General features: G+C 31.9%; 1 protein-coding gene across 8 annotated transcripts; it reads left to right on the forward strand.

Moving 5' to 3' along the window:
• Positions 1–381: 381 nt before the first annotated feature.
• Positions 382–20,953, forward strand: LOC105032118 (phytyl ester synthase 1, chloroplastic). 8 transcript variants are annotated; one of them, XR_012137432.1, is made up of 14 exons: positions 382–958; positions 1,113–1,164; positions 3,914–3,969; positions 11,853–12,011; positions 12,132–12,236; positions 12,321–12,427; positions 14,000–14,121; positions 14,490–14,598; positions 15,040–15,173; positions 15,263–15,606; positions 15,914–16,079; positions 17,064–17,177; positions 19,651–19,733; positions 19,855–19,990. XR_012137432.1 is itself a non-coding variant. In XM_073249929.1 (13 exons), the coding sequence occupies exons 1-13, from the start codon at positions 589–591 to the stop codon at positions 19,871–19,873; spliced, it is 1,800 nt and encodes a 599-aa protein (XP_073106030.1). In that variant the 5' UTR covers positions 395–588; the 3' UTR covers positions 19,874–19,990. The 8 variants fall into 8 exon arrangements, 5 of the variants coding, with proteins under 5 accessions (XP_073106043.1, XP_073106030.1, XP_073106025.1 ...); XR_012137430.1 differs by having other exon boundaries at positions 19,874–19,990; XR_012137433.1 differs by lacking the exon at positions 19,855–19,990 and having other exon boundaries at positions 386–958; positions 15,263–15,632; positions 19,651–19,679.
• The last annotated feature ends 5,641 nt before the right edge of the window (positions 20,954–26,594 follow it).

Here is a 26,594-nt window from a genome sequence, read left to right on the forward strand (position 1 = left end):
GATGTAGATGGTAATAATGATAGTAATATGTTGAAAAGATAGGAGCATTGGTGATCAAAAAAGTGATGATTTATTTAAAAAATATTAAAAATAGTATATATATATATAGAAATAGTAAAATAATTTTAACACAAAAGATAAAAACAATAACACCACAAAAACTATCTTGCCTTTTACGATTCTCTATAAAAATGATAAATACAAAATAAAAAAAATGCCAAACAGGTTGCCAAAATTATCCTCCGAAGCACGGCTCCAAGTATTCCTGTCTCGTAGCCTTGGGAAGGCGATGCAAAGACCGTGCTAACAGTTAACCTTTTATTATTCGGAAATTCGCCCTCCATTTCCCTCCAACCATACACGCTCTCTACCTCTCTTCTCATCCATGGTCAATCCCACCCTCTGCTCTCGTCAAATTTTGTCCCATTTCGCCTCTCTTCTCTTGGTCCACCTTCGCCCACCGCGGCCTCTCTCTCTCTCTCTGTCTCAATCATTCAAAACTAACATCTTCATCATTTCCCACCATCTACTCACTTCTCCAACTTTCCCCTGTTCTCCCTCCTCCCATTTCCTTCTCGGCCTCTCCCCATGCTTCTGTCTTCCGCTCAACTCCCCTTCCTTCCCCTCCGAACCCCAATACCTCCCTTTCACTCCTCGAAGAGGTGTCGACTCGCTGCGGTTCGTGAGAACCAAGTGAAGCATGCGTCAAGTTTGGAGCTTGATCGGTCTCTGCCCGGAACTGGGGATTCCCATGCCGAGAAGAAGGCGATGGGGACGGGAATCGAGGCTGGAGAACTGAGCGTACGGTATGATGATGGATTTGGGACGAAGAGCGTGAAGGACTACTTCGACATGGCGAAGGAGATCATCAAGCCCGACGGAGGGCCCCCTCGCTGGTTCTGCCCTGTCGAGTGTGGACCTCCGATAAAGGACGCTCCTCTGCTGTTCTTTTTACCTGGTAGGTTTAAAGTTTGCTCCTTTGTTAAAGTTTTGTTCGTTTGTTTTTTTTTTATTACAGAGAACAAGTTGTGGTAAAAAAAGTTGCAGTCATAACTCATAAGGACTTTATGGGAGGCTCCATAAACTAAATTTTTATGTCTAATGATGTCCAGGTATCGACGGCACTGGAATGGGACTCGTTCTGCATCAAAAATCACTTGGAAAGTACGTTGTCCTGCCATACTATTTTTTAGGACTAATGTGTAATTGTTTACTTTCGCACTTAAAGAAAAGGAATAAAAAATCATGTCTAAGTAAGAAAACAATGTTTTAAGATCATTCTGAAGTGTAGGCATTTTGTTTTCCAGATATTTCATCATTGTTATAGATACGTCTGAATTCATTGCAGTTGAATTGATAACTTTCACTCTTTGCTGATATTTTTCAAGAAATAATGATGACTTAGTGCAAGATATCATGAATTTAGGAGTGAATTAAAAACTCATGCAATATGTGGAGGGGATTTTACTTTTTTTTGATGTCGAATGTACATATTGGTTGGATGTTGGATGCATGTATGGCTCGAGTATATCTGATGGATGTACTCATTTTACTCTTGTTTCTTTATGTACTATCTTTATTATTATAGAAATATTTGATTTTTACCATTGCTAGTTAAAAATTTTTGTGCTTTTGACATGTGCTTTATCAAGATTTGCTAGGAGTTTGATTGATCTGTGTACTCTCTCTCAGAGTCAGTGTGCTCATTTTGTTGAAGATGGAGCTCTAATGGCAAAAATCAATTTTATGAAGTTGATTCAAGGGAGAAAAAAAATACCCTGAATTAGTAATAGGTTACAATATGGCAATGGCAGGGAGCATTTTATTTTAATTTTATCTTATGCAATCGCTGCTGCATTGATCCCATGACCGAAATGATATTCCTAATTGGTCAAAATAGTTATAATTTAGAGTTGTGCCAACATCTTGTTAGCAAATATCAAATATCTGTACTTTCCCAGTTCAAACCTGTCAATATATGGACCCTAAAAGTGACAATGTGTTTCATCACAGCAATTAGTGATTTCAAGATTTTGAGTGGCACAGGTTTTACAAAGATAAAAGGAAGAAAACAAGAAAAGATAACAGAGAAGAGGAAGAGAGGAGAGAGAGTTCTCAAGGTGGAAGATGATGGGAGAAAGAGAGCTGTTCGGTTTGATTTGCTAACCTTGCAGTCCTCTACTTGCAGAGGTTGTTCTTTCCAACCATGATTGAGGAAAAATAGTAGGGCAAACTTATCCCGTATACGTGATTGATTAGATGAATGCCATACTAGTGCTAATTTACAATCAAAATTCTAAACTAGACCTTGATTACAATCAACTATTTATGCCTGAATCAACCCAGTGACAGCCATCATATATTGCAGAACATTATTTAGTATTGTCACAGTCTTCCATCAAATTTTATGGAATCTTCATGATGTTTTTTGAAATATTTTCAGTCTTGCGAAATGGAGCATTGCTCTCGGTCAAATTAGAGAGCTATTTTTGGCAGAACTGCCAATTGAATCTTAGACCAAGTGAGTAGTGTGGAGATCTTGTGGTTAAATCACCTTCTCCCATAAAATATCAGTCAACCTCGACAAACTTGCTTCATTCATGAAACACAAGCCTGCAAGAAATATATAGCAGCTTGGTTGTCAGACAGTAATGGAACAGAAACATGCTCGACCATGTTAGCTCTCATGTAGTTGGAGTCATAGATTCAAACTCAGCCTCTAACCTAGAGAAAACAACCAATGTTTGAAGTGCATGTGATCACAGGTAGACTGTTAGTCAGATGGGCAATTAGAGTGAGTGCATCTTAAAACTTCAAGATGTTCTCAAGCAGATGCAATTGATGTAGATTGTTTATTGGATGGGTGATTTGATTTAGTGCATCTTAAAAACTTTAGTATGTCCTTATTCAGACTCGTTGAAAACATCAGATCCCTTGTAGGATCACTATTAAGGTGCCATAAAAGGTATATGTGATGGGCATATATTCTCAAGTCAGTTTTCTACAGGGAATTCTATTTCTTGTCTGCAGAAAGTGTAACAGCATAAGTCCCACCCTTGCATGCTGACAGTGTATCAATCTTGGAATGATGCTACTTCAGTGCCAAGAATATAATGAAACTGCCCAAAATCCTTGATTTCAGATCTTTGTTACAAAGGTTTCTTCAAAATATCAATCTCAATCAAATCATTGTTTATCAGTATGATATCATTGAATAGGCCACATGCACAAGTGCACAACATGTCATTGAGAAGTTCTTCTCGTGAATAAAGATTAATAATCAAGTTGGCTGCTTATATATCCAAGTTTGAAGAATAGCTGGCTTAATGTGTCAAACCAAGCATGCAGAGATTCCATGTGTTGATCTTAGGATGCAGATCCAAATAGACTTCTTCATGCAAGTCAGCATGCAGGAACACATTCTTGACATTTAATTGGAATAATGTCTGTCTTAAATTAACTGCATTACAGATTAGTCCTTGACAAAATTTATTTTGTAGAGGTGAAAATTTCTTGAAAAAAAAATTCAATTCATAAATTTGACGGTAGCCCTTTATGACTAACTGTTGCCTTGATATTTGATAATCTATATCCCATGACATCCTATTATATGTTTTCCTTCAGATTAGGCTACTAATTCACAGGTGTTCTTCTTTCTAAGTACCTCCATTTCATCTAATATAGCATTTTGTTACTCAGAAAAATGTGCAATGCTTCATTAACTGACTTGGGAGTAGATATAGATGAGATAGGAAAGGTAAAGTTTTTATAAACAGGAGAAAGAGCCATAAAATAAACAAAGTGATTATATGATAAGAAGTAAATTTTTCTTTCTGCTTCCGAATGCATAGATGTATGAATTCACGCATAGTAGTATATATTTATGGGCTTACCTGTTTTGCTGATGATATAGGGTTTTTGAAGTTTGGTGCTTGCACATTCCAGTAAATGATCGGACACCATTTGAGGGTTTGCTCTCTTCTTTTCATATGCAGAAAATGTTCTAGTTGGGCATTTCATCTTTAATTCTTTTCCTGATTATTTGATTTTTTTTAGAATCAATTATTATTAGATGTTTTCATATCAGACCAATACAAATCTATCTCTTTTTTCTTTTAAGAATTGTCTCCTGATGCTGATTATTTGCTTATGCATCAGATTGTAATTTGTATATCTTGTTTAGAGAAAAATTGATAATCAATTTTCTAGTTGTTATTACTAGTGCCATCAAAATTGACAAAGATGCAACTTAATGTTTGCTGTATGTACATATCCTTTTTAACTACTTATAATTACTAAAACAAAAAAGGCCACAAATTGGTGATATAAATTACACATAATGGTAACAGCAACATAGCTTATTGCAATGAGAAATACACTGTCCTTGTTATGAGTAGTACATATCAAAATTAAGCAAAGAAGAAGAAACTGCCACATAATGCAAGAGCTAAAGTGATTGATCTTTTCTTTTGTAAATTATTGCTTTTTTAAATTAAGCAATTGACTGAAAGAATAGTTCCATTTGTTTATGATAGTAAGATAACCAAAAACACTGATGATTACTATAAATTTAATAAAAGGTATGCCACTTGATGAATGCTATTACTCTAGTCTTTCATCTATGGTGGCTTCAGATTTGCACCATCAGTACCCACTGGTTACATCAGGCATTCCAACATGGAAGGATTTGAAGTATAAGGTCCAAGTAATTTTAAAAAATATTTATCCTTGAACACTTAATCCAACATTAGTTCAGTAGGGTGTTTCGGTTTCTTTTTAAACATATCTATGTTTTATTTTTAGAAGAGTTCAGCAAGGGTTTTTAAATGATTAGTTTATTCATAATTCTATGTTGTTTTCTTCTGTTCTCATGTATTCTAAAAAATTTAATAGGAAAATTTTCTTGTACTTTAGAAAGTGATTCATAACTCTTTGTTGTTTTCTTTTGTTCTCATGCATTCTAAAAAATTTAATAGGAAAATTATCTTGTACTTTAGAAAGTTGCTTTTCTTCTTTATGTAAAAGTTTTATGACTTTCTTAAAGACTTTGTATGTTTTAAGGTTCTGTGGAAAAAGGTCCTATTGAGAAGAAGAAAAAATGGAGGAAATAATTTCAATTACAGAAGTTGTTATTCTTCCAATATATGGGTCAAAATTTAAATACAATGAGCCACAAAAAAAAGGTAAGTATGGCTATACAAAAATAGTAAACAACTATACAATAAAAGGTGAGAAATCATAGAAAAAATATTCAAAGATAGTACTGCTGGTTGTGACAAATTTTTTTGATAGATTTTCTTATTTAGTTTTCTTATTTGCTGAGATTATAGTTGACCTTTGATTGTCGAGATGTTGGCTTGATTCTATCCTTCTTTGGCTTGATTCTATGATATCATTATGATTTTTGTCTTATTCTGTCAGATTTGCTTGAGATCCGTGGGATTCTAACAATCTTCCAACACTCAAGTTGGCACGTAGATGTCAAGTAAGCCCAACTTGCTAATGAGAAAGTTGAAAAAATGATAGGACAGTCCTATGGTATGTAAGTCGGCTGTTTGTTACGAAATGGGAACAAACGGCATGTAAATAACTCCAGCTTCAGGTTTCTCTTTGATAAAGTGTCGGTCAACTTCCACATGTTTGGTGCGGTCATGCTGAACTGGATTATGTGCAATACTAATTGCAGCCTTATTATTGCAGTACAACTTTATAGGCAAATTTATGGGAAGATGTAATTCACCTAGAATTCGTTGCAGCCAAAGTAACTCATGAACACCATTTGTTATGGCTCTATATTCGGTTTTAGCACTGCTTCTAGATACAACATTCTACTTCTTGCTTCTTCAAGTAACCAGATTCCGCCAAATATAAGTACAGTAGTCAATGGTAGATTTTCGATCGGTTGAAGAACCTGCCAATCAGCATCCGTAAAAATCTCTATATTCCTTTGAGAATGTTTTTGGAAAAACAAATCCTTCTCAGGGGAACTCTTCAAGTACCGCAAGATCCTATAAATCGCATCAAGATATGCTTTTTGAGGAGAATGTATTAACTGACTTACTTTACTTACAGCAAATGCAATGTCAAGTCTTGTGTAAGATAAGTAAATCAACTTATCCACTAGTTTTTGATATCTGGAAGTCTTAATCGCCTCATCTTTTTTACTGTCCCCTAATTTGATGTTAGAGTCAATGGGAGTATCTGCAGGTCTACATCCACTCATTCCAGTTTCTTTAAGGAGATTAAGAATGTACTTCTTCTGATTCACAACTAACCCCTTCTGAGAGTGAGCAACTTTCATTCTAAGAAAATATTTGATTGGCCCCAAATCTTTGATTTCAAACTCCTTAGCCAAGCTACTCTTTAATCGTTCTATCTCAGCAACATCATCATCGGTTAGGATGATATGATCCACATACACAATGAGAACAGTAATCTTTTTGCTTTCTCCATGTTTATAGAATATAGTATGGTCTGATTGTGCTTGGCAATATCTCTGATTCTTCACCGATCTAGTGAATTTGTCGAATCAGGCCCTTGGAGATTGTTTAAGGCCATATAAAGACTTCTTGATTCTACAAACTCGGGATCTAAATTCTATAGCAAAGTCAGGAGGTGCAGCCATATAAACTTTCTCTTCCAAATCCCTATTCAAGAATGCATTTTTAATATCCAACTGCTGTAATGGCCAATCGAGGTTAACGGCTAATGAGAACAACACCCTAACAGTGTTTAGTTTGGCCACAAGTGCAAAGATTTTCATGTAGTCAATACCATAGGTTTGTGTAAATCTCTTTGCCACTAATCTCGCCTTGTATCTTTTAAGAGAGCCATCAAATTTGTATTTAACAGTGAACACCCACTTACAACCCACTGTCTTTTTCCGTCTAGGAAGATCCACTACTTCCCAAGTCTTGTTCTTCTCAAGTGCCCGCATCTCTTCTAACACGGCTTTCTTCCACTTTGAAACTCGTAAAGCATTCTGCATAGTTGTTGGAATCTCCATAAGAGAAAGGTGAGTGAAAAAAATTGAAAATGATGGTGATAGATATTTGGACATTGGATATTTAGTATATGTTCTAATACCCTTGCAAACAGCAATATGAAGATTTAATTCATTGGGTACAATTGGAGAATTGGAATCGAAATCGAAATTAGAATTACCTGAAGAATCTCGATCCAGCTCCGGTTCAGACTCATGACTATAAAGAGAAGCCTCGGACTCTTTTCTTTGAAGAACATCCTTTCTAGAGTAGACTTTTCCAAAGCATCTATCTATGTTTACTTCTCTTTCATTTTGATCATGAATATATGGTGGGACCATAAGTGAACCTTCAAGTTCTTCATTATTTAAAATATTTGAAGGATTTTTATCAATATTTGTTGCAGAATTTTCACTTTCAGCATCATTTTGCTTATTTGGATTTTTAATTTCAGCAATAATTTCATTCTCGAATGCAAGTGTAGGGATATCCATACGATGGAGAACAAAGAAAAAAATGAATTGATTTTCAAATATGCTAGAATTTCTCACATCTTCTTTCTCTCTCTTCCCTTGATGATGAGAGTTCAAATATGGAGTTTGTTTAAAAAAGGAGACATCCATTGTTACAATTTTTTTTTTTAAAAATGGAGTCATAACACTTATACCCTTTTTGGTTAGGTGCATATCCCACAAATACACACTTAATGACCCTCGGATCAAGTTTTCCATGATTTTGATCATGATTATGGATATAAATCGTGCAACCAAACAATCGAATAGGCAGACCAGAGGGTATTCGAGAGGTAGGAAAAATATTTGTGAAAACATGCAACGGAGTTTTAAAATTCAAAATCTTTGAGGGCATGTGATTAATGAAATACGTGGCTGTAAGAATTGCTTCACCCTAAAGATAGGAACATTAATTGCAAAAAGAAGGGTTCTAGCAATTTCCAAAAAGTGTCTATTTTTTCTTTTCGCAATCTCATTTTGTTGTGGGATATTAGTACAAGAACTTTAGTGAACAATATCCTTTTCCAAAAAAAATTATCTTAAAGTTGAATTAAAAAATTTTCTACCATTGTCACTCCAAAAAATCTGAATTTTTTTGTTAAATTGGGTATGAGCCATAGAGTAAAAATTTTTAAAAATTTTAGCAATTTTAGATTTTTTTTAATAGGTACACCAAACTAATTCTAGTATGATCATCAATGAAAGACATAAACTATGTTTTTTCTGAAACTGTAGGAATCCTTGAGGGTCACCATACGTCACTGCGAACTAATGAAAAAGGTTGTGTTGGACTATATGGTTGTGAGGGAAAAACAGTCCTATGTAATTTTGCCAAAGTGCAAATTTCACATTTAAATGAAGATGGATCTTTATTCAAAAATAAATTTGGATACAAATATTTTAAATAGTGAAAACTCGGATGGCTTAATCTGTAGTACCACAACATTATTTTATGATCAGTAGAAAAAGAAACAGACTATAAACAGGTACCCTGAACGAGTTTATCAGATCGTGATCCATCTTCAAGAAAATAAAATCTTTCTTTCTCTAGCAATACCAATCGTTCTCCCCATTGCCAGATCCTGAAATTCACAGTGAGAATGGTGAAAATTAGCACGACAATTCAGATCATAGATAAGTTTATTGATGGATAATAAATTACAGGATAATTTGAAAATATGAAGGACATTATAGAGGGTCAGTGTAGGTGAGACCATGATCGAACCTTTTCCGATAATTGTCAAAAAAGATCCATCAGCAACCTTGATTTTTTAATTGCCTGCACAGGGACTGTAAGATGAAAACAACTGAGAGCAACTAGTCATATGATCTGTTGCCCCAAAGTCAATAATCCAAAGATTTTGAAAATCAAGGGAGGTATTGAATGACACAATTGAGTTACCTTGGTATGCTAGAGAACAAGGAGTGGTGGAGAATTATGAAGATTTAAACAATCGATATAGTTGCTCTAGTTGTTCCTTCGTAAAGTTGGTCGAGTCAGATTCGATCGATTGCTCCTCAGTATTATCAGTGGTAGTTTGAAGAGCTCTCCTATCGGGCTTCTTCTTTTGGTTAAGAGGCTTACCGTGAAGGTGCCAGCAAGTCTCCCGAGTATGCCCCGACTTTCTGCAATGGTCACACCATGGCTAGTTTTTCTTTTCTCCTTCTATCTCCGATTTTCGGGTTGCAAGGGCTGAACATTCAACTTCAGGAGTAATATGAGACGAGGATGAATGAAGCATAACTTTCCTCCGACTCTCTTCTAGTTGGATCTCAGAGAACACTTCCCTAATAGAGGGCAGTGGCTTCCGACTCAAGATTCTCTCCTTTGCCTCATCAAATTTTTGGTTCACATCAGCTAAGAACATATACATCCTATCAGCATCTTCACCCTTTTTGTGCCTTGCACTTTCCTCGGAATCTTTTAACTTAACTGTGCGATATATGTCCAACTCCTGCCATATTGTTACCATCTCATTGTAGTAGGTGGTAACATCTTGATCTTCCTGTGTTGATCGTCATAGTTTGGATTTCAACTCGAAGATTTCAGAATAATTTTTTCGATCAGAATATGTCTCCTTAACAGCATCCCAGATTTTTTTCATTGTTAAGAGAAATAGATAGGTCTTTGCAATGGCCGGCTCCATGAAATTGAGGAGCCATGCCATAACCACAGTGTTCTCCGTCGTCCAAGTCTAAAAATTAGGATCAGTTTTAGCAAGCTCTTTGACACCACCCGTCAGATATTCAAACTTGGCCCGACCTTTCATGGCCAACTTGATCGATTGCAATCATTCTAAGTAATTTGTATCATTCAGTTTTGTGTGAATGATAAGTGGAAGAGCAGATCCAGTGGAATAATCTACCCAAGAGGTGTGCCGGTGACAGTATTACTCCTCTCTATTGTGGCTCTGGATACGGTCTCCTTTGTGTCCGATTAATCCTGTCATCATTGTCTTCATCATCTTATTGCTGAACCAAGATCTGATTGCAACAGAAAAAAATAAATCGGAGATGATCAGTAGCATAACAGGAATCGATAGAGGCTGGACAGCGGCTGGTCGGCGGCAAGGGTGCCTCTTTCAGGGCTTGTCGGCGGTTGCAGAATATTTTTTGAGAGTGGCCAGCAGCTATAGTGGAGCACGGCTAGGGTTGGCCAGCTCTGATACCATATGAAAAAAGATCCTGTTATGAAGAAAAAAAATAGAGGAAATAATTTCAATTATAGAAGTTGTTATTCTTCCAATGTATGAGTCAAAATTTAAATACAATGAGCCACAAAAAAAGGGTAAGTGTGGCTATACAAAAATAGTAAACAACTATACAATAAAAGGTGAGAAATCATAGAAAAAATATTTAAAGATAGTACTGCTGGTTGTGACAAATTTTCTTGATAAATTTCCTTATTTAGATTTTCTTATTTGCCGATATCATAGTTATCCTTTGATTGTTGAGATCTTGGCTTGATTCTATCCTTCTTTGGTTTAATTTTATGATATCATTATGATTTTTGTCTTATTCTGTAACATTTGCTTGAGCTTCGTAGGATTCTAACAATCTTCCAACAGGTTCTTTTTTTAAAGATAAAAATATTGAGGAATAAGAAAAATTCTGTGTTGTTTTCTTCTGTTCTCATGTATTCTGAAAAAAAATAGGAAATTTATCTTCTACTTTAGAAAGTTTCTTTTCTTCTTTATGTAAAAATTTTATGACTTTCTCAAAGACTCTATATGTTATAAGGTTCTTTTTTTAAGGATAAAAATATGATGGAACAAGACAAAGAAACTTCTTCATTTTGAGCATGTTAGACATTTTGGATCTCTATAATGATCGATGTTTAAAAACTTCACACCTTCTTTACGAAATGGTGTTTCCTAAAATTTAAAACCATATGATTACAAGCTGTTCACAAATGCAAATAGAATTTCTAAAACTATTGAGCAAATTTTCCTTAAACTATATGATCCATATTTGAACTTCCTTACCTAATTATTGGTTCAGATAGTCATTCTTCATAGTCAAAACCAGAAGATAGAATTAAAATATATAGATGTAACTATCTAGAACCTTTTTGAAAAAGTCTAGCTAGAAAATATTATTTGGATTTCTCGACCCCGAATAAACACCCAAGGTCTACCCCTAATGCATAGCTGATATTGGGCTAAACACATGCCGGCACTGGTCTTCACATACTTCTCCTATTTAAGTCCTAGTGTTCTCACCAGGATTTAAATATATTCAAATCCAAGTACAATTAATCCAATCACAAATATCATAATCAGCTTGTGGTTAGCTTAAATGGGCTTGTGCTGTAGTCTCCTAGTCCATATGGGTCATGGACCAAGACCATTTTAATATCATTTGCAACAACCCAGGATCTCACCCAAAAAAGCTAGCTGAAGGGTATCATTTGGGTTCCTTGGTCCTATATAAGTATCTAAGATCTACCCAATGCATAGCTGATGTGAGACTAAATATACATTCGCATACCATGCAATATGGTATACATTGTCTAAGCCATTCTGTCCATTAGCAGTCTTTTTGCAGCATCATGAATTAAAGTATGGAACTTCTCAATGATACCCTCCTTTTGGTATACATTGAACTCCAACATTGTCCAAACACTAGTAAATTAAATTAAATTAAATTGCACCAAAAAAAAAACACTAGTAAATTAAACAAGATTTTTGTTTACATTTTTTATTTCAAAGTTATCATACATCTACTTTGTCAATTTATTACTCTTTTATGTGTTTATCATACTGAAAGATATTTTCCATTTTGAGTGTGCTATTGAACAGAATAATTTTCTTTTTGAATTTCTGTGAGTTGATTTTTTTTGTTTTTTGGCATCAAGGACTTGTGAAATTCGTTGAACATTCTGTGAATTCTGAGCATGCTACATCTACGAATAAGCCAATATACCTTGTAGGAGATTCCTTCGGGGGATGCTTAGCACTTGCTGTTGCTGCTCGCAACCCCACTGTCGACATTGTACTAATATTAGTCAATCCAGGTTGGTAAAAACCATGCATAAAACCTGTTCACTTTATTGTCAATAAATTTGAAAATCCTCCTTCATTATCTGCATTAATTATTCAGTGATGGTAACTGATGTATTTGCCATTTTCTTCAGCAACATCATTTGCTAAGTCACAATTGCAGCCTTTACTTCCTGTCTTGGAGGCACTACCAAGCAACCTCCACATCACTGTTCCTTACCTTCTTAGCTTTGTCATGGGTACTCATCTGTTTCATTATTTTTATTCTTAATCTGCAAAGTTTATGGTGCTCATTGTGAGATTATTTTTTCTGATGGCGATAGGTGATCCTCTGAAGATGGCAATGGCCAGTGTTTCAAAAGACCTTCCTCCTCCAGAAACACTCGATGAATTGTCAAAAAATCTTACTTCTTTGTTACCTATACTATCAGTAAGATAACTCTAGCATTTGCTGGAACAGCTTTTCATTATGTTTTTCTGATCTGTAGTTTATGTTCTATATCATTATTATGCAATATATTGAATAGATAAATTCTTCTTCTTTCATGGTGGTGACTCCATGCGCAAGCTTGAGTGCCTTAAAAATATGTTATGCAACGGTGATTACTTCATTTTACTTATCTCTTGTTAGTTTCCATTTCTTCATCTTCTTTCTTCGAACATGTTGTCTTAAAGTCCTGTAGAATCCTAGAAGCATAGATTCTAGAATTCATCTTTCTATATAGATATGTTTTCTTTTCTGTAACCTTTGTAATTTATCTGTAAGTTAGTCAGACCTGCTCTAGAAAGTACAGAAAACCAGAGATTTAGCTTGCTCCATCATGAAATCAGCCACTAGAAACCAATTATAGCCTGTTTGCTACATCTTACTCAACCATCAAGTGATCTCTAGGAAAATCATCTTTATTAGTTTCTGCATGATCCATATATCAGATAAATTGAGATTCCTTAAATTATATTTGGATTTTCTAAATTTGAATATCATAGACTGTACCCAAATAAATCCTGCATCAAATGTCAGATAGATAAATTTCATCGATCAATTTTTAGACCATTTGTGTTTTAAGGTCTTAATATTTCTTAATTCCTCTTATGCTGAATTCTTGAAATTAGAACCTTTATATTTTGAAATCATTAACATTGGTCATTTTGAAGAGAGGATCAATTGCAAGTATCTTAGGATGGAGTCCCTTTTAACTTTTTATATATGGAATCTGAAGTAAAGATAAGGTATGATGCTTTATAATTTATTTAAGTGGAATTCTTCTATAAGAACCATTTTTAAGTTATGATCTACATTCATTTTTAAGTTATGATCTACATTAAGTAATTAATGCTAAAATAACCATCGAAGTATGTATAACCAAATTAGTCCTTGGTACCATATTAGTTTGTGTTGGTTAATGTAGAAGTAAATTAGTGACTGGGGTGATGCAAGTATCAAGAACACACCTTTTTAAAACCTTGCATAGTGAGTATAATAGAGGAAAATCAATTCAGTCAGTCAGCATATGGTATCTTATTTTTTTATGTTCGTTGATAATTTGATATAGTGAACTTTATCATCATCTCCTTTAAAGCAATTTTAAGTTTTAAAACTTGTGAAGTTAGTCAGTCTCTCTCCTCTTTTTTCTCTCCCCTTAAGTTGTATAAAATCCTTTTTTGTCGAATTGCTTTTTTTCTGTCTTTCTTGAAATTGACTCCTGATATGCTTTCTGAAAGCTATAAGGAAATTGATCAAATTAAACCAAAGGGTGCATTTTCCAGCTCTCTAAGAAGCATATACGGTGAAGCATTTTGCTTTTGGTCTACCATGTTCTGCATCTTCTCCACATCAGGCTTTCTTTCTTCTTTTTTTTTTTCCAGCTAGTTGTGGTGGTAAAGAAAAAAGGGAAAAATCCACGTATGGGTCTTGTGGACCTCAAAAATGTCTCTGTTAAGATAGGACTCTAAATTAGGTTTCAGGTATGATGGTTTCTTTTTAACTTTTGTGTGATAACAGGATTTGGCAGATATTATACCGAAGAACACTCTTTTGTGGAAACTTAAGCTTCTCAAATCTGCTGCAGCTTATGCCAATTCTCGCCTACATGCTGTAGAAGCTGAAGTTCTACTGCTTGCAAGGTTTCTTTTCTGTGATTTTTTTTCCACTTTTATATTCTTTCAGTGTGACCCTGTTAACTTTTTTTTTCCTTCAAGCATCAACAACATGAATAACATCCTTACCCATCTGATAAAGTTCTCCCATATGCATCTAGGATGTCATATTTGGACTTATTTTCAGAAATGTTCAAGCAACGTTTTAGGAGAAATTTCTTTACCATTGACACTTGTCTGAGCATAATATGGAACCAGCAAATTTATGAAGACAAATTAGATATCATATATGTGGTTTTATGCCAATTGCTTAGATGCATGTACCTGATTTGATTTATATCTCAAATTTTGTCTCTTCTTGTGAGTTCATAGCTGACTGTATACTCGTGATTTAGTGGAAAGGACAACTTGCTACCAAGTGGAGAAGAAGCAGATCGACTTTGGAATTCACTAAAAAATTGCAGAGTTCGATACTTCAAAGACAATGGTCACACCTTTCTTTTGGTCAGCAAACATTTCTAGTTAAATCCTTATCACTCATTGTAGAGTTGCCCTTTATTGATATATCCATAATTGCCAGGATTAGCAATGGTGTCAATTATGTTGATGCTTTCTCGTGCAGAATTATCATGCTAGAACATGATATTTGTTTCTCTTTCATTGGGACTCAAGTGTCTGGAATATCAAAACTAAGAAAATTTTCTCCAGATTGTCAGTTTATTGGCTATGTCAGAAAATTACAGTTTCATATTTTTCATTCTTCAGTTTGCAGAAAGATTTCTAGTATGAGATGTAGGCAGAATAATACCTCTCAGTAATTTCATCCTTTCATATTTATTATTTTAGAAACACTGAAATTTTAAACCAAAGAAAAAACAGAAAAAGGTTTATCTTCATTAGCTGACAATGAAACACTTGATGTTTGAATTTGTCATGATGATACAGGAAGATGGAATCAATTTGTTGAGTATAATCAAGGGCACCTGCACTTATCGTCGTTCTAGACAACATGATTATGTCACAGATTACCTTCCTCCTACTCACAGTGAATACCAAAAACATATTGAACAAGAGTATAGGTACATGTTCCATGTTCTTAGAATAGTTACCAATGCTCAACCAAGGAAAACATTTTTATTCTGTTTCATCTTATGCTGATTAACTACAGATGGTTTCTCCTTGCAACAAGTCCAGTCATGTTTTCAACTCTGAAAGATGGAAGGATAGTGAAGGGTCTTGCTGGGGTTCCTGACAAAGGTCCTGTCTTGTTAGTGGGTGATCACATGCTGATGGGGATTGAACTTAGCCCACTTTATAAAGCATTCTTGAAAGAGAAGAATATTATAATTCGTGGCATGGCACACCCGATATTGTTTTTAAAGAAAGCTGAAACTTCGCGGCAGGAGTTCTACCACTTTGATATTTTGAATATCTTTGGTGCATTACCTGTTACTCCAATCAACATGTATAGGCTGTTTTCAAGAGGATCATTTGTACTCCTTTATCCTGGAGGTGCGCGTGAGGCTCTACATCGGAAGGTGTACTAAATTACCTTTTTTCACTTCATTATTATAGATATCTTTGATCGCCGAACTTTATTGTGCGAAGCATCGCTAGAGTATTATAACCGTGCTATAGATATGTATAGATAGATGGATGGATGCCTTGCAAATACGACCATCCATAGGCTTATAAGATAAAAAGAAATTAGGGATATTTTCATGTATGTCTTTAAAATCTCCTTGTTTACTTGTTTAACCTTTAAAATGCTGATAGTGCATATATATATCGCTCTATCTAAAAATTTACCTATATCAAGGTATGGCGTCTCTGTACCAGGCTCTATATTGGTGCCACCCTACTACTACATTGGTCTGCCAGGTATGGGGGCCGGCTCAGAGTACCAAGTGTTGGTACACCCCCATATCAATATTAGTACTAAACCAGTATGGTACGGTATGCCTTGTACCGCTCAGCTCAGTGTGGTATGGTTTACCTTGACTGATACTATTCGTTTCATGTTGCATTCACTTCTGTCATTCTAATTTCAGCTAGATTAAGAGCTGACAAAACTTGTCCATTGACTATTTTGCCTTTTGCGTAATGTTTGAAAACCTCAATGGAAATATATGAAATTTTGTGCCTGTGGTACATGCATATTTCTCAGAGTTAGAAGGATTACCAAGCAACCAAGCACTATTTCAAGAGTATATGCAAAAAAACATCTAGAACATGACACAGTAAAATAATATGATAATGTCACTTTTCATTTGCAGACTTCATCATACCACAAAGGCATAATTTCAGATTTTTGAGTGGCGTACATGCATGTAATTTAGAGTGATATGTGCGTAAATTTTGTACATCTTGACATATATGCACAACTTATTTTCTATAGGCAACAAGCATGTTGGCTCTTTTGATAGGGCATATATACAAATTTCAGAAGTTTGGAAAAAAATTTAAGTGGAGTGCAGATCAGATAGTCCATAGAGGCGCAATACTAAGTAATTCATGTTAATTTGCAAAAACTAGGATTGTCTCAATGATTATTTGCAGAATCCATAATGATGGTTTGAAATATGCAAATCAAGGAATTTAGACCAAATAGAAGACTTAGTCATGATATTTGGTCATGATGTTTTGCTTGCAGTAGACAAAACTATATTAGTTAGCCTATTCATTTTATTCTTCAACCAGTGTGTGCATGGAATCTATGTATGAAGCTTGACCAAGCCCTAACAAGAATACTGCATTGATTCCAAAATTTTATTTTAATTCCCATTTAGCAAAGTTGAATTGGGGCCTAGGGCTGTTTGCCATTCCTCAAAGACTTAAACATGATGCACCAACTCAAATATGAGTATATGTTTGGGGATCATGCTATTTAGTTATTGTGATGTATATCTACTATTATAAGCCACTTGATTTTCTCTAACAATCAAGTTTGATGCATGGGTGGTCGGCAGGGTGAAGAATATAAGTTGTTTTGGCCAGATCAGCCTGAATTTGTGAGAATGGCTGCTCGATTTGGGGTCACGATTGTACCATTTGGGGTTGTTGGAGAAGATGATGTAGCAGAGGTAAAATTTTCATTCAGTGGTAGAATTCTACTTAACAAATTTTAAATAATGTATATCTTTGGAAAACTAGTGTCTAAAATATTAGGATTCAACTGACAGCTTGTGCCGTCTGGCATGTGCCATTCTGGGCTAGTACCAGCATGCAAACTTGGATTGGTATGGCTTCAAGCTGACCTAGTGCCTTAGCATGAGTATTTGGTCGCAACATGTGCTGTGTCAGCAAAGGTTTGAAGAACTGACTATCAGAACATGGTATTCCTAGGGATGTAACAGAGCGAGGCTTGATGAAGCTTGGGCCTAATCAAGCTTGGTTTGAAATCAATTTCGGAATGGAACTGATCAAGCTTGATTCGTTTGCATTACTTAATCTCGAACCAAGCCAATCATGAGCATAATTAATCCTAAAAGAAAGTTCAGCTCAAGCTTGAATGAAACATTGATTCAAGCCTGATTTTAACTTGGTTCAAGCCTGTATTAACATTTAATTAATTCAAAAATCAAAAAGCACTAATTATAAATGTTGATCCAATGATCCACCATCTATATAGTGCATAATATACATATAATATATAATATAAAAATACAATGCATGAATATATTCTAGCCTTTTTGAACCAAGCCTAATTAAGCTGGGATGATTTCCAGCTAGGCTTGAAATTAGTTCTGAGCCTGTTTTGCTGGTTCAAGCTTTGATTTACCTTCAAACTGAGCTTGATTCAAGCTTTTCTCAAGCTGACCTCCAGCTGCTTTGTTTGACAGCCCTTGGTATGCCTTATACTGAGGCACACGGAAGAATGTACCATGAGTATTTATGTGGGCATATGTCGTGTGCTGGTACATTACCAGTATGCCCCTGTACCATGATTCTTCAAACCTGTCAGCAAAATACTGTCAGTGTTCTGCTGGCCATTTTACCAGCATGCCCCATGCTGGCAGCACTTAAATCCTTGATTGAAGCAGCAATGTGTTTCTTTTGATTGTTTCAATTTGATGTTGTGATAAGATGTCAGTTTCAAATTTGATCTATATAAATATCAACATCCATGTAAGGGAATTCTTTTTCATCAACTTATTTACTCCGTCAAGGACTAATCTAAGTAGCTTAAAAATTCAGTAATGAACAATATCAAGTGCATGAGACTATGATCCTGTCAAACAGTAATCTGATAAAAGTAGTTCCCAAACAAAAATTAGATTTAAAACAAACTGGAATTTTTCCTAGACTTACCATACAATTGGTTAGATCACAAGCACTCTTTTCTTCTCGTGACATCTAACATACTATACATTTTACTCTATATGGTGCCCTGGATATGCAAATATCGGGCACTTTTGGTGATCAAGCTTATGTACCGAAGACAACAATAATAAATTCAGATAAGTTGATTAAAGCAGAGTGCTGTCATATGATATCTGGACTCAAAAAATACACCACACTGGATGAGTGAGTCATTCAAATGAACCACAATCTTAAAAGGAAAGGAACATGGATTTGACTATTTTTTTCTGTTAATATGAATATAGGATGCATTTGACTTTAGTATCACGTCTCTTGTTTTTAGAAACAAACATGAATTCATTTTCTATTCCAGATGTTTGAAGTAAGAAGCATAATTAGTACGTGCATACATAAATACGTAAACACATATGTGGTACATACTTGCATACATATGTACCCATGTACATATGCACATGCGTACATGGCCTAATAAGAATTCCCATTCTTCCAGACCTAACCAATGGAGATTCCAACTGTTGGATACTTGGATTGCAAGGTTGTGATATCTTGCATCGCTGCAACAGTTCAGGGCTTTGGTTAAGAATTTCATGATTATCCTACCATCCTTTTGTTGTTGAACCATTGTGAATAGTTCTTGATGACTTCTTCTGGCACTTATTGCTCCTTCCATGGAGATATTCTGAATCAACATGGGGGAAGTTGTTTCAACCCATATCGTCATTCTTGGGTGATTCAAGGGTTTTGAGGACTTCATAAACATTATGATACTGTTTTGGCCAGCTATGTCATAATCTCAAGTTGATTTGATCCCAAAACACTAATCCTTTCAAGTATTCTCCTGGTGCCAGAGAAAAACCTTTGTAGCATTTATCAGAATTTCTCTATGAAATTTTGGTTCTCATAAGATCTTGTGATCTATTTGTGCTAGTTATTGACGAATCTCTAGGTCAATCAGTTAGCATTGTGTTGTAATCTAGATCCTCTTACTTTGTCTACCCAAACCTTGCCAACCATTCTTTACCATTCATCAACCTTATATTTGTTAGCTTTGGGGGCTGCATCTTTGGCTCCTATTAACTTGCTAATTTGTTACTTGCAAATAATTTACTTATTGAAGAGCTCAATATTTTCAGCTTTTAATGGCTAAGGCTCTCTATTTTGTTTTTCCCATATAATAATTCATGTTCTTCTAAATTCTATTTGTTGATTAATAGCTTGTGAATATGTGGGCAGTTGGTTCTTGATTACAATGAACAAAAGAACATTCCATATATCCGAGAATGGATAGAAGAAAACAATAAAGACATACTTTTAAGGTATTCATTCTGTATCAGATGTTGGTGATTTTTAAGCTGAGATTGTTATAGTCTTTTCTTGTCTCCATGCTGTATAACTATCAATGGAGATTTCTTATATTACTAAATGCATGCTAAACAGGAGCATTCCTTGGTTTTAGGTCTGATGCCAGTGGGGAGGTTTCTGAGCAGCAGCTTTATTTTCCGGGAATGATCCCAAAATTACCTGGGCGTTTTTATTATCTATTTGGGAGACCATTTGAAACACGAGGAATGGACATTCTAAAGGACAGAAGTAAAGCAAATGTAATGTATTTGCAGATCAAATCAGAAATTGAGAATATGCTTTCATATCTGAAGCGAAAGAGAGAGGAGGATCCATATAGGAGTATCATACAGCGGGCTCTACATCAGGCCTCTTGGGGTTCCTCAGCTGAAGTCCCCACCTTTGAGCCATGATGGTTTGGATAGTAAAGATGCAACTCTTGGTCTGATATCTATATCACGCTTTCAGTTCAATCATGGAGATGGTATTATTTAAACCACAGTCTGCAAATCATGAACAAAGAATTCAGCATGGGTGCAGAAAATTGAGTAATAACAGAAAGCTTGCGATTTTCTTATTCCAATGAAGTTGAGGAGAAAAGCAGCCTGGCTAATTGCATTTAAAACTAAAGGTTGTGTGGATTAGGATACTACTCTGATAGTATGGTATGATAAATTGACAGTCTCTGTGAGTCAAGATAGTCGTAAGTGAGATCGTGAAGTGGTTAATATTCAGAGTAAGGATCGGTGGTTCTAAGCTGCTGTTTGGTCTTATCAAGCTGTTAATGATCTCATTATGTACTGTAATGTTGCCAGCATTCCAATAAGCATATGCCCTATGAAACAGCAAAGTTTCCGGTCAACGTTAAGAAGGAATATTATGTTCTTTTATTTTATCATCAGCCATGACCAAAAGAGAGAATAAGAAAGTAATAACTTACTGAAGTCTTGATTGTGACAAAGTTCAGCATCTTTTGAGATCAGAAGAGATAGGTGAATAAACAAATTTTGGTAAACCATGGTTCTTGCACATGGTTGTGCTTTGTAACAAAAATACAAGGATGCCTACTTTATTTAATTCCTCACTTTGTATGTGTCGATCATTATATATCATTCATAAATTTCAAGGTATTGTCACATTTATGTAAAAGTACATTATTCACTGGGCAATGGTTCAAACGATTTGTTGGACAAAACTGTTGCAATGATGTCTGGTATGTTAAAATTGTTTTAAAGACCTTATTTTACTGAAATCACCTATAGTGTGCTTTTATTGTTATTTGCAGTTCTGCAAGTCACCAGTCATCATGTTTCATCTTCACCTTGTCGGCTAAGTTATTATTAGAGAGGAAAGGTTAAGATGGCCTGAACTTGGCTAAAAAGATTCCTTGTCCCTACCTTGGCATTGACCAACATGATAGTCCTCCTAAATGTGCTTCTTTGCTGCAACTTAGTATTATGCTATGAGCAATGGTGCTATGAGCATTACCGGTGCAACCTAGAAGATTAATCACCAGCAAAATTTTTTGTACACCGCCCATGGTGTAGACAATCTGATGTGGAGCGCACCACCTCATCTGATTGGTTCATGTAGCATCCTCGTGGCATGATGTGATGTGTATCACTTTGCGTCAAATCGAGCGTTTCAAGATATGAAGAAAATGGAGGCAGTGTTTTGTTCCATCATCGAATATATTTAATGCACGTCACAGGTTGCTTTTCAAATTAAACATGACGAAAATATCCTGTTCTTTCAAAATAAAGTGTTTTTACTATTTTGAAATCTAATTAGATGTTACGAATGCCGTTCTTTTCTCTCTCTTCTTCCTCATTTTATTGAGCTTCTGCCTGAGCATTTGGGTGTCCAAAATTTATTCTGCAACAAGAATTATTCGTTGGAGGCTATTGACTAGCATTTAGATAATATTATCCATCCAAATAACATGTCCTACCCATCAGGTTGGTTCAAATGGAGGTTTTTTTTTTTAGTTTTGAATACAGCATGTCATATAATTTTTTTCAAAAAATTATATAATAAATCAAGATGTCATAATTTCTGTTCATGATAGTTTTTGATAATATTATGATATCCAAAATAAAATTATGATATTATAGGTTCATATTATGATATTATAGGTTAAAATTATGATATCCTGTAGATAAAATATCTTCTTAACATAATTTTGACAATATTATGATATCTTAAATCAAAATTATAGCATTATAGATTGAAATTATGACATCTTATAGGTCAAACACATCTCAAGTATACTTTTTGACATTTTTATGATATCTTGAGTCAAAATTATGATATTTTATGTTAGCATTATATGACATTTTGTAGATAAAATACCTTCTAAACATAGTTTTGATAATATTATAATATTTTAGATCACAATTATGATATTTTAGATAAATATTATGATATTCAGAACATAAAATACTTCAAAATTGATATTTTTTAACAATCTTATGACATCCTAAATCAAAATTATGACATTTAATATTAAAATTATGGCATCTTTTAGAAAAAAATATCTTCTAAAGATAGTTTTGACAATATTATGATATCCTAAATCAAAATTATAATATTTTATATTAATATTATGATATTAAAAAAGTAAAACACCTCAAAATTGATACTTTTTGATAATTTTATGACATCCTAGATCAAAATTATGACATTTCATGTTAAAATTACAACATCCTATAAAAAAAAATACTATCCAAAGATAATTTTGATAATATTATGACATCCTAGATCAAAATTATAATATTTTATATTAATATTATGATATTTAAAAGGTAAAACATCTCAAAATTTATATTTTTTGATAATTTTATTACATCCTAGATCAAAATTATAACATTCTATGTTAAAATTATGACATCCTATAGATAAAATATCTTTCAAAGATAATTTTATCAATATTATGAGATCCTAGATTAAAATTATAATATTTTATATTTATATTATGATATACAGAAGGTAAAACATCTCAAAATTTATATTTTTTAATAATTTTATAACATCTTAAATCAAAATTATGATATTCTATATTAAAATTACGGCATCCTATAAATAAAATACTTTTCAAAGATAGTTTTGACAATATTAGTATATTCTAAATAAAAATTATAATATTTTATATTAATATTATGATATTCATAAGGTAAATTATCCAGAAATTAAAATTTTTTGATAATTTTATGATATTCTATATCAAAATTATGACATCCTACGTTAAAATTATGACATCCTATAGATAAAATATTTTTCAAAGATAGTTTTGATAATATTATGATATTCTAAATTAAAATTATAATATTTTATATTAATATTATGATATTTAAAAGATAAAATATCTCAAAATTGATATTTTCTGATAATTTTATTACATCTTATATCAAAATTATAATATTTTATATTAAAATTATGACATTCTATAGATAAAATATCTTTTAAAGATAGTTTTAATAATATTATGATATCTTAAATCAAAATTATAATATTTTATGTTAATATTATGATATCTAAAAGATAAAATATCTCAAAATTGATATTTTTTGACAGTTTTATAATATTCTATGTCCAAATTATGATATTTTATATTAAAATTATGATATCCTATAGATAAAATACCTACCAATGATAGTTTTGATAATATTATGATATTTTAGATCAAAATTATAATATTTTATGTTAATATTATGACATCCAAAAGATAAAACACCTCAAAATTGATATTTTTGATAATTTTATGACATTCTAGATCAAAATTATGATATTCTATAGATAAAATATTTTTTAAAGATAGTTTCAACAATATTATGATATCCTAAATTAAAATTATAATATTTTATATTAATAGTATGACATCCAGAAGATAAAAATATCTTAAAATTAATATTTTTTGATAATTTTATGACATCTTAGATCAAAATTATGATATTCTATAGATAAAATACCTCCTAAAAATAATTTTGATAATATTATAATATTCTAGATCAAAATTATAATATTTTATATTAATATTATGGCATACAAAAGATAAAATATCTTAAAATTAATATTTTTTGATAATTTTATAATATCTTAGATCAAAATTATAATATTTTATGTTAAAATTCTGACATTCTATAAATAAAATATCTCTCAAAGATAGTTTTAATAATATTATGATATTTTAGATCAAAATTATAATATTTTATGTTAATATTATGACATAGAAAGTAAAATATCTCAAAATCATTATTTTTTAATAACTTTATGATATTCAAGTTTAAAATTATGATATTTTATGTTAAAATTATGATATCGTAGAGATAAAATACTTCTCAAAGATAGTTTTGATAATACTATGATATTTTAGATCAAAATTATAATATGTTATGTTAATAGTATGATATGCAGAAGATAAAACACCTCAAAATTAATATTTTTTAATAATTTTATGATATCTTGGATCAAAATTATAATATTCTTTATTAAAATTATAATATCCTGTAGACAAAATATCTTTTAAAGATAGTTTTGATAATATTATGACATCTCAGATCAAAATTATAATATTTTATATTAAAATTATAATATTCTATAGATAAAATATCTTTTAAAGATAGTTTTGATAATATTATGGTATTGTAGATCAAGCTTATGATATTTTAGATTAATATTATAACATCTAATAAATAAAATATCTCAAAATTCATATTTTTTGATAATTTTATGATATCTTATATCAAAATTATGACGTTCTATATTAAAATTATGACATCCTATAGATAAAATATATTTCAAAGATAATTTTGATAATATTATGACATCTTAAATTAAAATTAAAATATTTTATACTAATATTATGATATTCAGAAGATAAAACATCTCAATATTAATAATTTTTGATAATTTTATGGCATCCTAGATCAAAATTAAGATATTTTATGTTAAAATTATGACATTCTAAAAGTAAAATATTTTTAAAAAATAATTTTGATAATATTATGATATTTTAGATCAAAATTAGAATATATTATATTAATATTATAATATTCAAAAAGTAAAATACCTCAAAATTAAATTTTTTGATACATTTATGATATCTTAGATAAAAATTATGATATTATATACTAAAATTATAACATCTTATAGAAAAAATATCTTTCAAAGATAGTTTTGATAATATTACGATATCTTAGATCAAAATTATAATATTCTAAGCTAATATTATAATATCTAGAAGGTAAAACACCTCAAAATTAATATTTTTTAATAATTTTATGACATCTTAGATTAAAATTATGATATTTTATATTAAAATTATGATATTCTTTAGGTAAAATACCTTCCGACGATAGTTTTAACAATATTATGATATTTAAAATTAAAATTATGATATTTTATATTAATATTATGATATCTTATACGTAAGATACATCTCAAATATACTCTCTGACAATTTTATAACATCATAGCTTAAAATTATGATATTCTAGATTATAATTATGACATTCTATAGGCAGAAAATATCTTTAAATATAGATTATAATATTTTAGATCAAAATTATGACATTATAGGTTGAAATTATGATATTCTAGTCTGAAAATATGATATTCTATAGTAAAAATAGCTTCTGGAGTAAGAATATATCATAATTATAATATTTTAGATTGAAATTATGATATTTTAGATTAAAATTATGATATCCTATAGTATATATTTAAAGAACTTTATTTTTAGATCTTTCATATATATTTTTTGACTTTAAAAAATCTTCTGTACACTTTCTACAGAGATTTCTATAAATAATCAGCTGGATGAAGCTTCATATGATGATTATTTTAAGAATCTATCTTCTTCTAGTATATCAAATGCAGATAATGAGTTAGTGAAATGTGAGAAAGAAGGAGGATCGGGATGTCACTCTTCGTCACCACTGTAGAATTACCAACGGATCAAAAGATCTTATTCCTAGCTTATAAAAGGAGCATAGGAGGAACGAGAGAGGAGAGAGCCAAAGATAAAAATAATATATTATAAATTCTTGTTGGATGTTATAATTTGTAAATCAGATATTTTAATTTTATCAAAATATGAAATACACTACAATAGATGGTTTGAAAAATCTGTTAGTTTAATAAAATATGATTATAAATTTAAAGTATATTGTATTGATTGATCGTAATTATATAATAATTTTAATTTTGAAAAAAAAATTATATATTATTTTATAATTTTGATATAGGATGGCATATTTCTGTAAGTACTACGTTCAAGGATATTTTTTATATCAAGATGTCATAATTTTAACCTATAATATCATAATTTTGATCTAGGAGGTCATAATTCTATATTCAAAAATATTTTTTATACTAGATATCATAATTTTAAAATATAATATCATAATTTTTACTTAAAATATTATAATCCTAGGTTCGGAGATGTTTATTATGTCAGATGTCATAATTTAACCTATAATATCATATTTTTGATCTAAAATATTATAATTCTGTATTTGATGATATTTTTTATATCAAAATATCATAATTTTAATATATAATATCATAATTTTGATCCAAAATATCATAATTCTGTGTTCAATAATATTTTCTATACCAAAATATCTTAATTTTAATCTACAACATAATAATTTGATTCATTATTCATAATTCTGTATTCGAAGATTTTTTTGTACTAGGATGTTATAATTTTAACCTATAAAATCATAATTTTGATCCAAAATTTATAATTATGCATTTGAAGATATTTTTTGCATCAGGATGTCATAATTTTAATCATAATATCATAATTTTGATTTATGATATCATAATTCTAC

The sequence above is a fragment of the Elaeis guineensis genome, chromosome 1, assembly GCF_000442705.2.
Source record: "Elaeis guineensis isolate ETL-2024a chromosome 1, EG11, whole genome shotgun sequence".
NCBI lineage: Eukaryota > Viridiplantae > Streptophyta > Magnoliopsida > Arecales > Arecaceae > Elaeis > Elaeis guineensis.

What these genes read in the sequence shown, in the direction of transcription:
- LOC105032118 (XM_073249914.1), top strand. Translation starts at nt 589, where the DNA reads ATGCTTCTGTCTTCCGCTCAACTCCCCTTCCTTCCCCTCCGAACCCCA. An exon ending in CATCAAAAATCACTTGGAAA is followed by an intron (nt 1,165 to 3,913) that starts GTACGTTGTCCT and finishes CTGATGATATAG; the next exon opens with GGTTTTTGAAGTTTGGTGCT. An exon ending in CCTTCTTAGCTTTGTCATGG is followed by an intron (nt 12,237 to 12,320) that starts GTACTCATCTGT and finishes TGATGGCGATAG; the next exon opens with GTGATCCTCTGAAGATGGCA.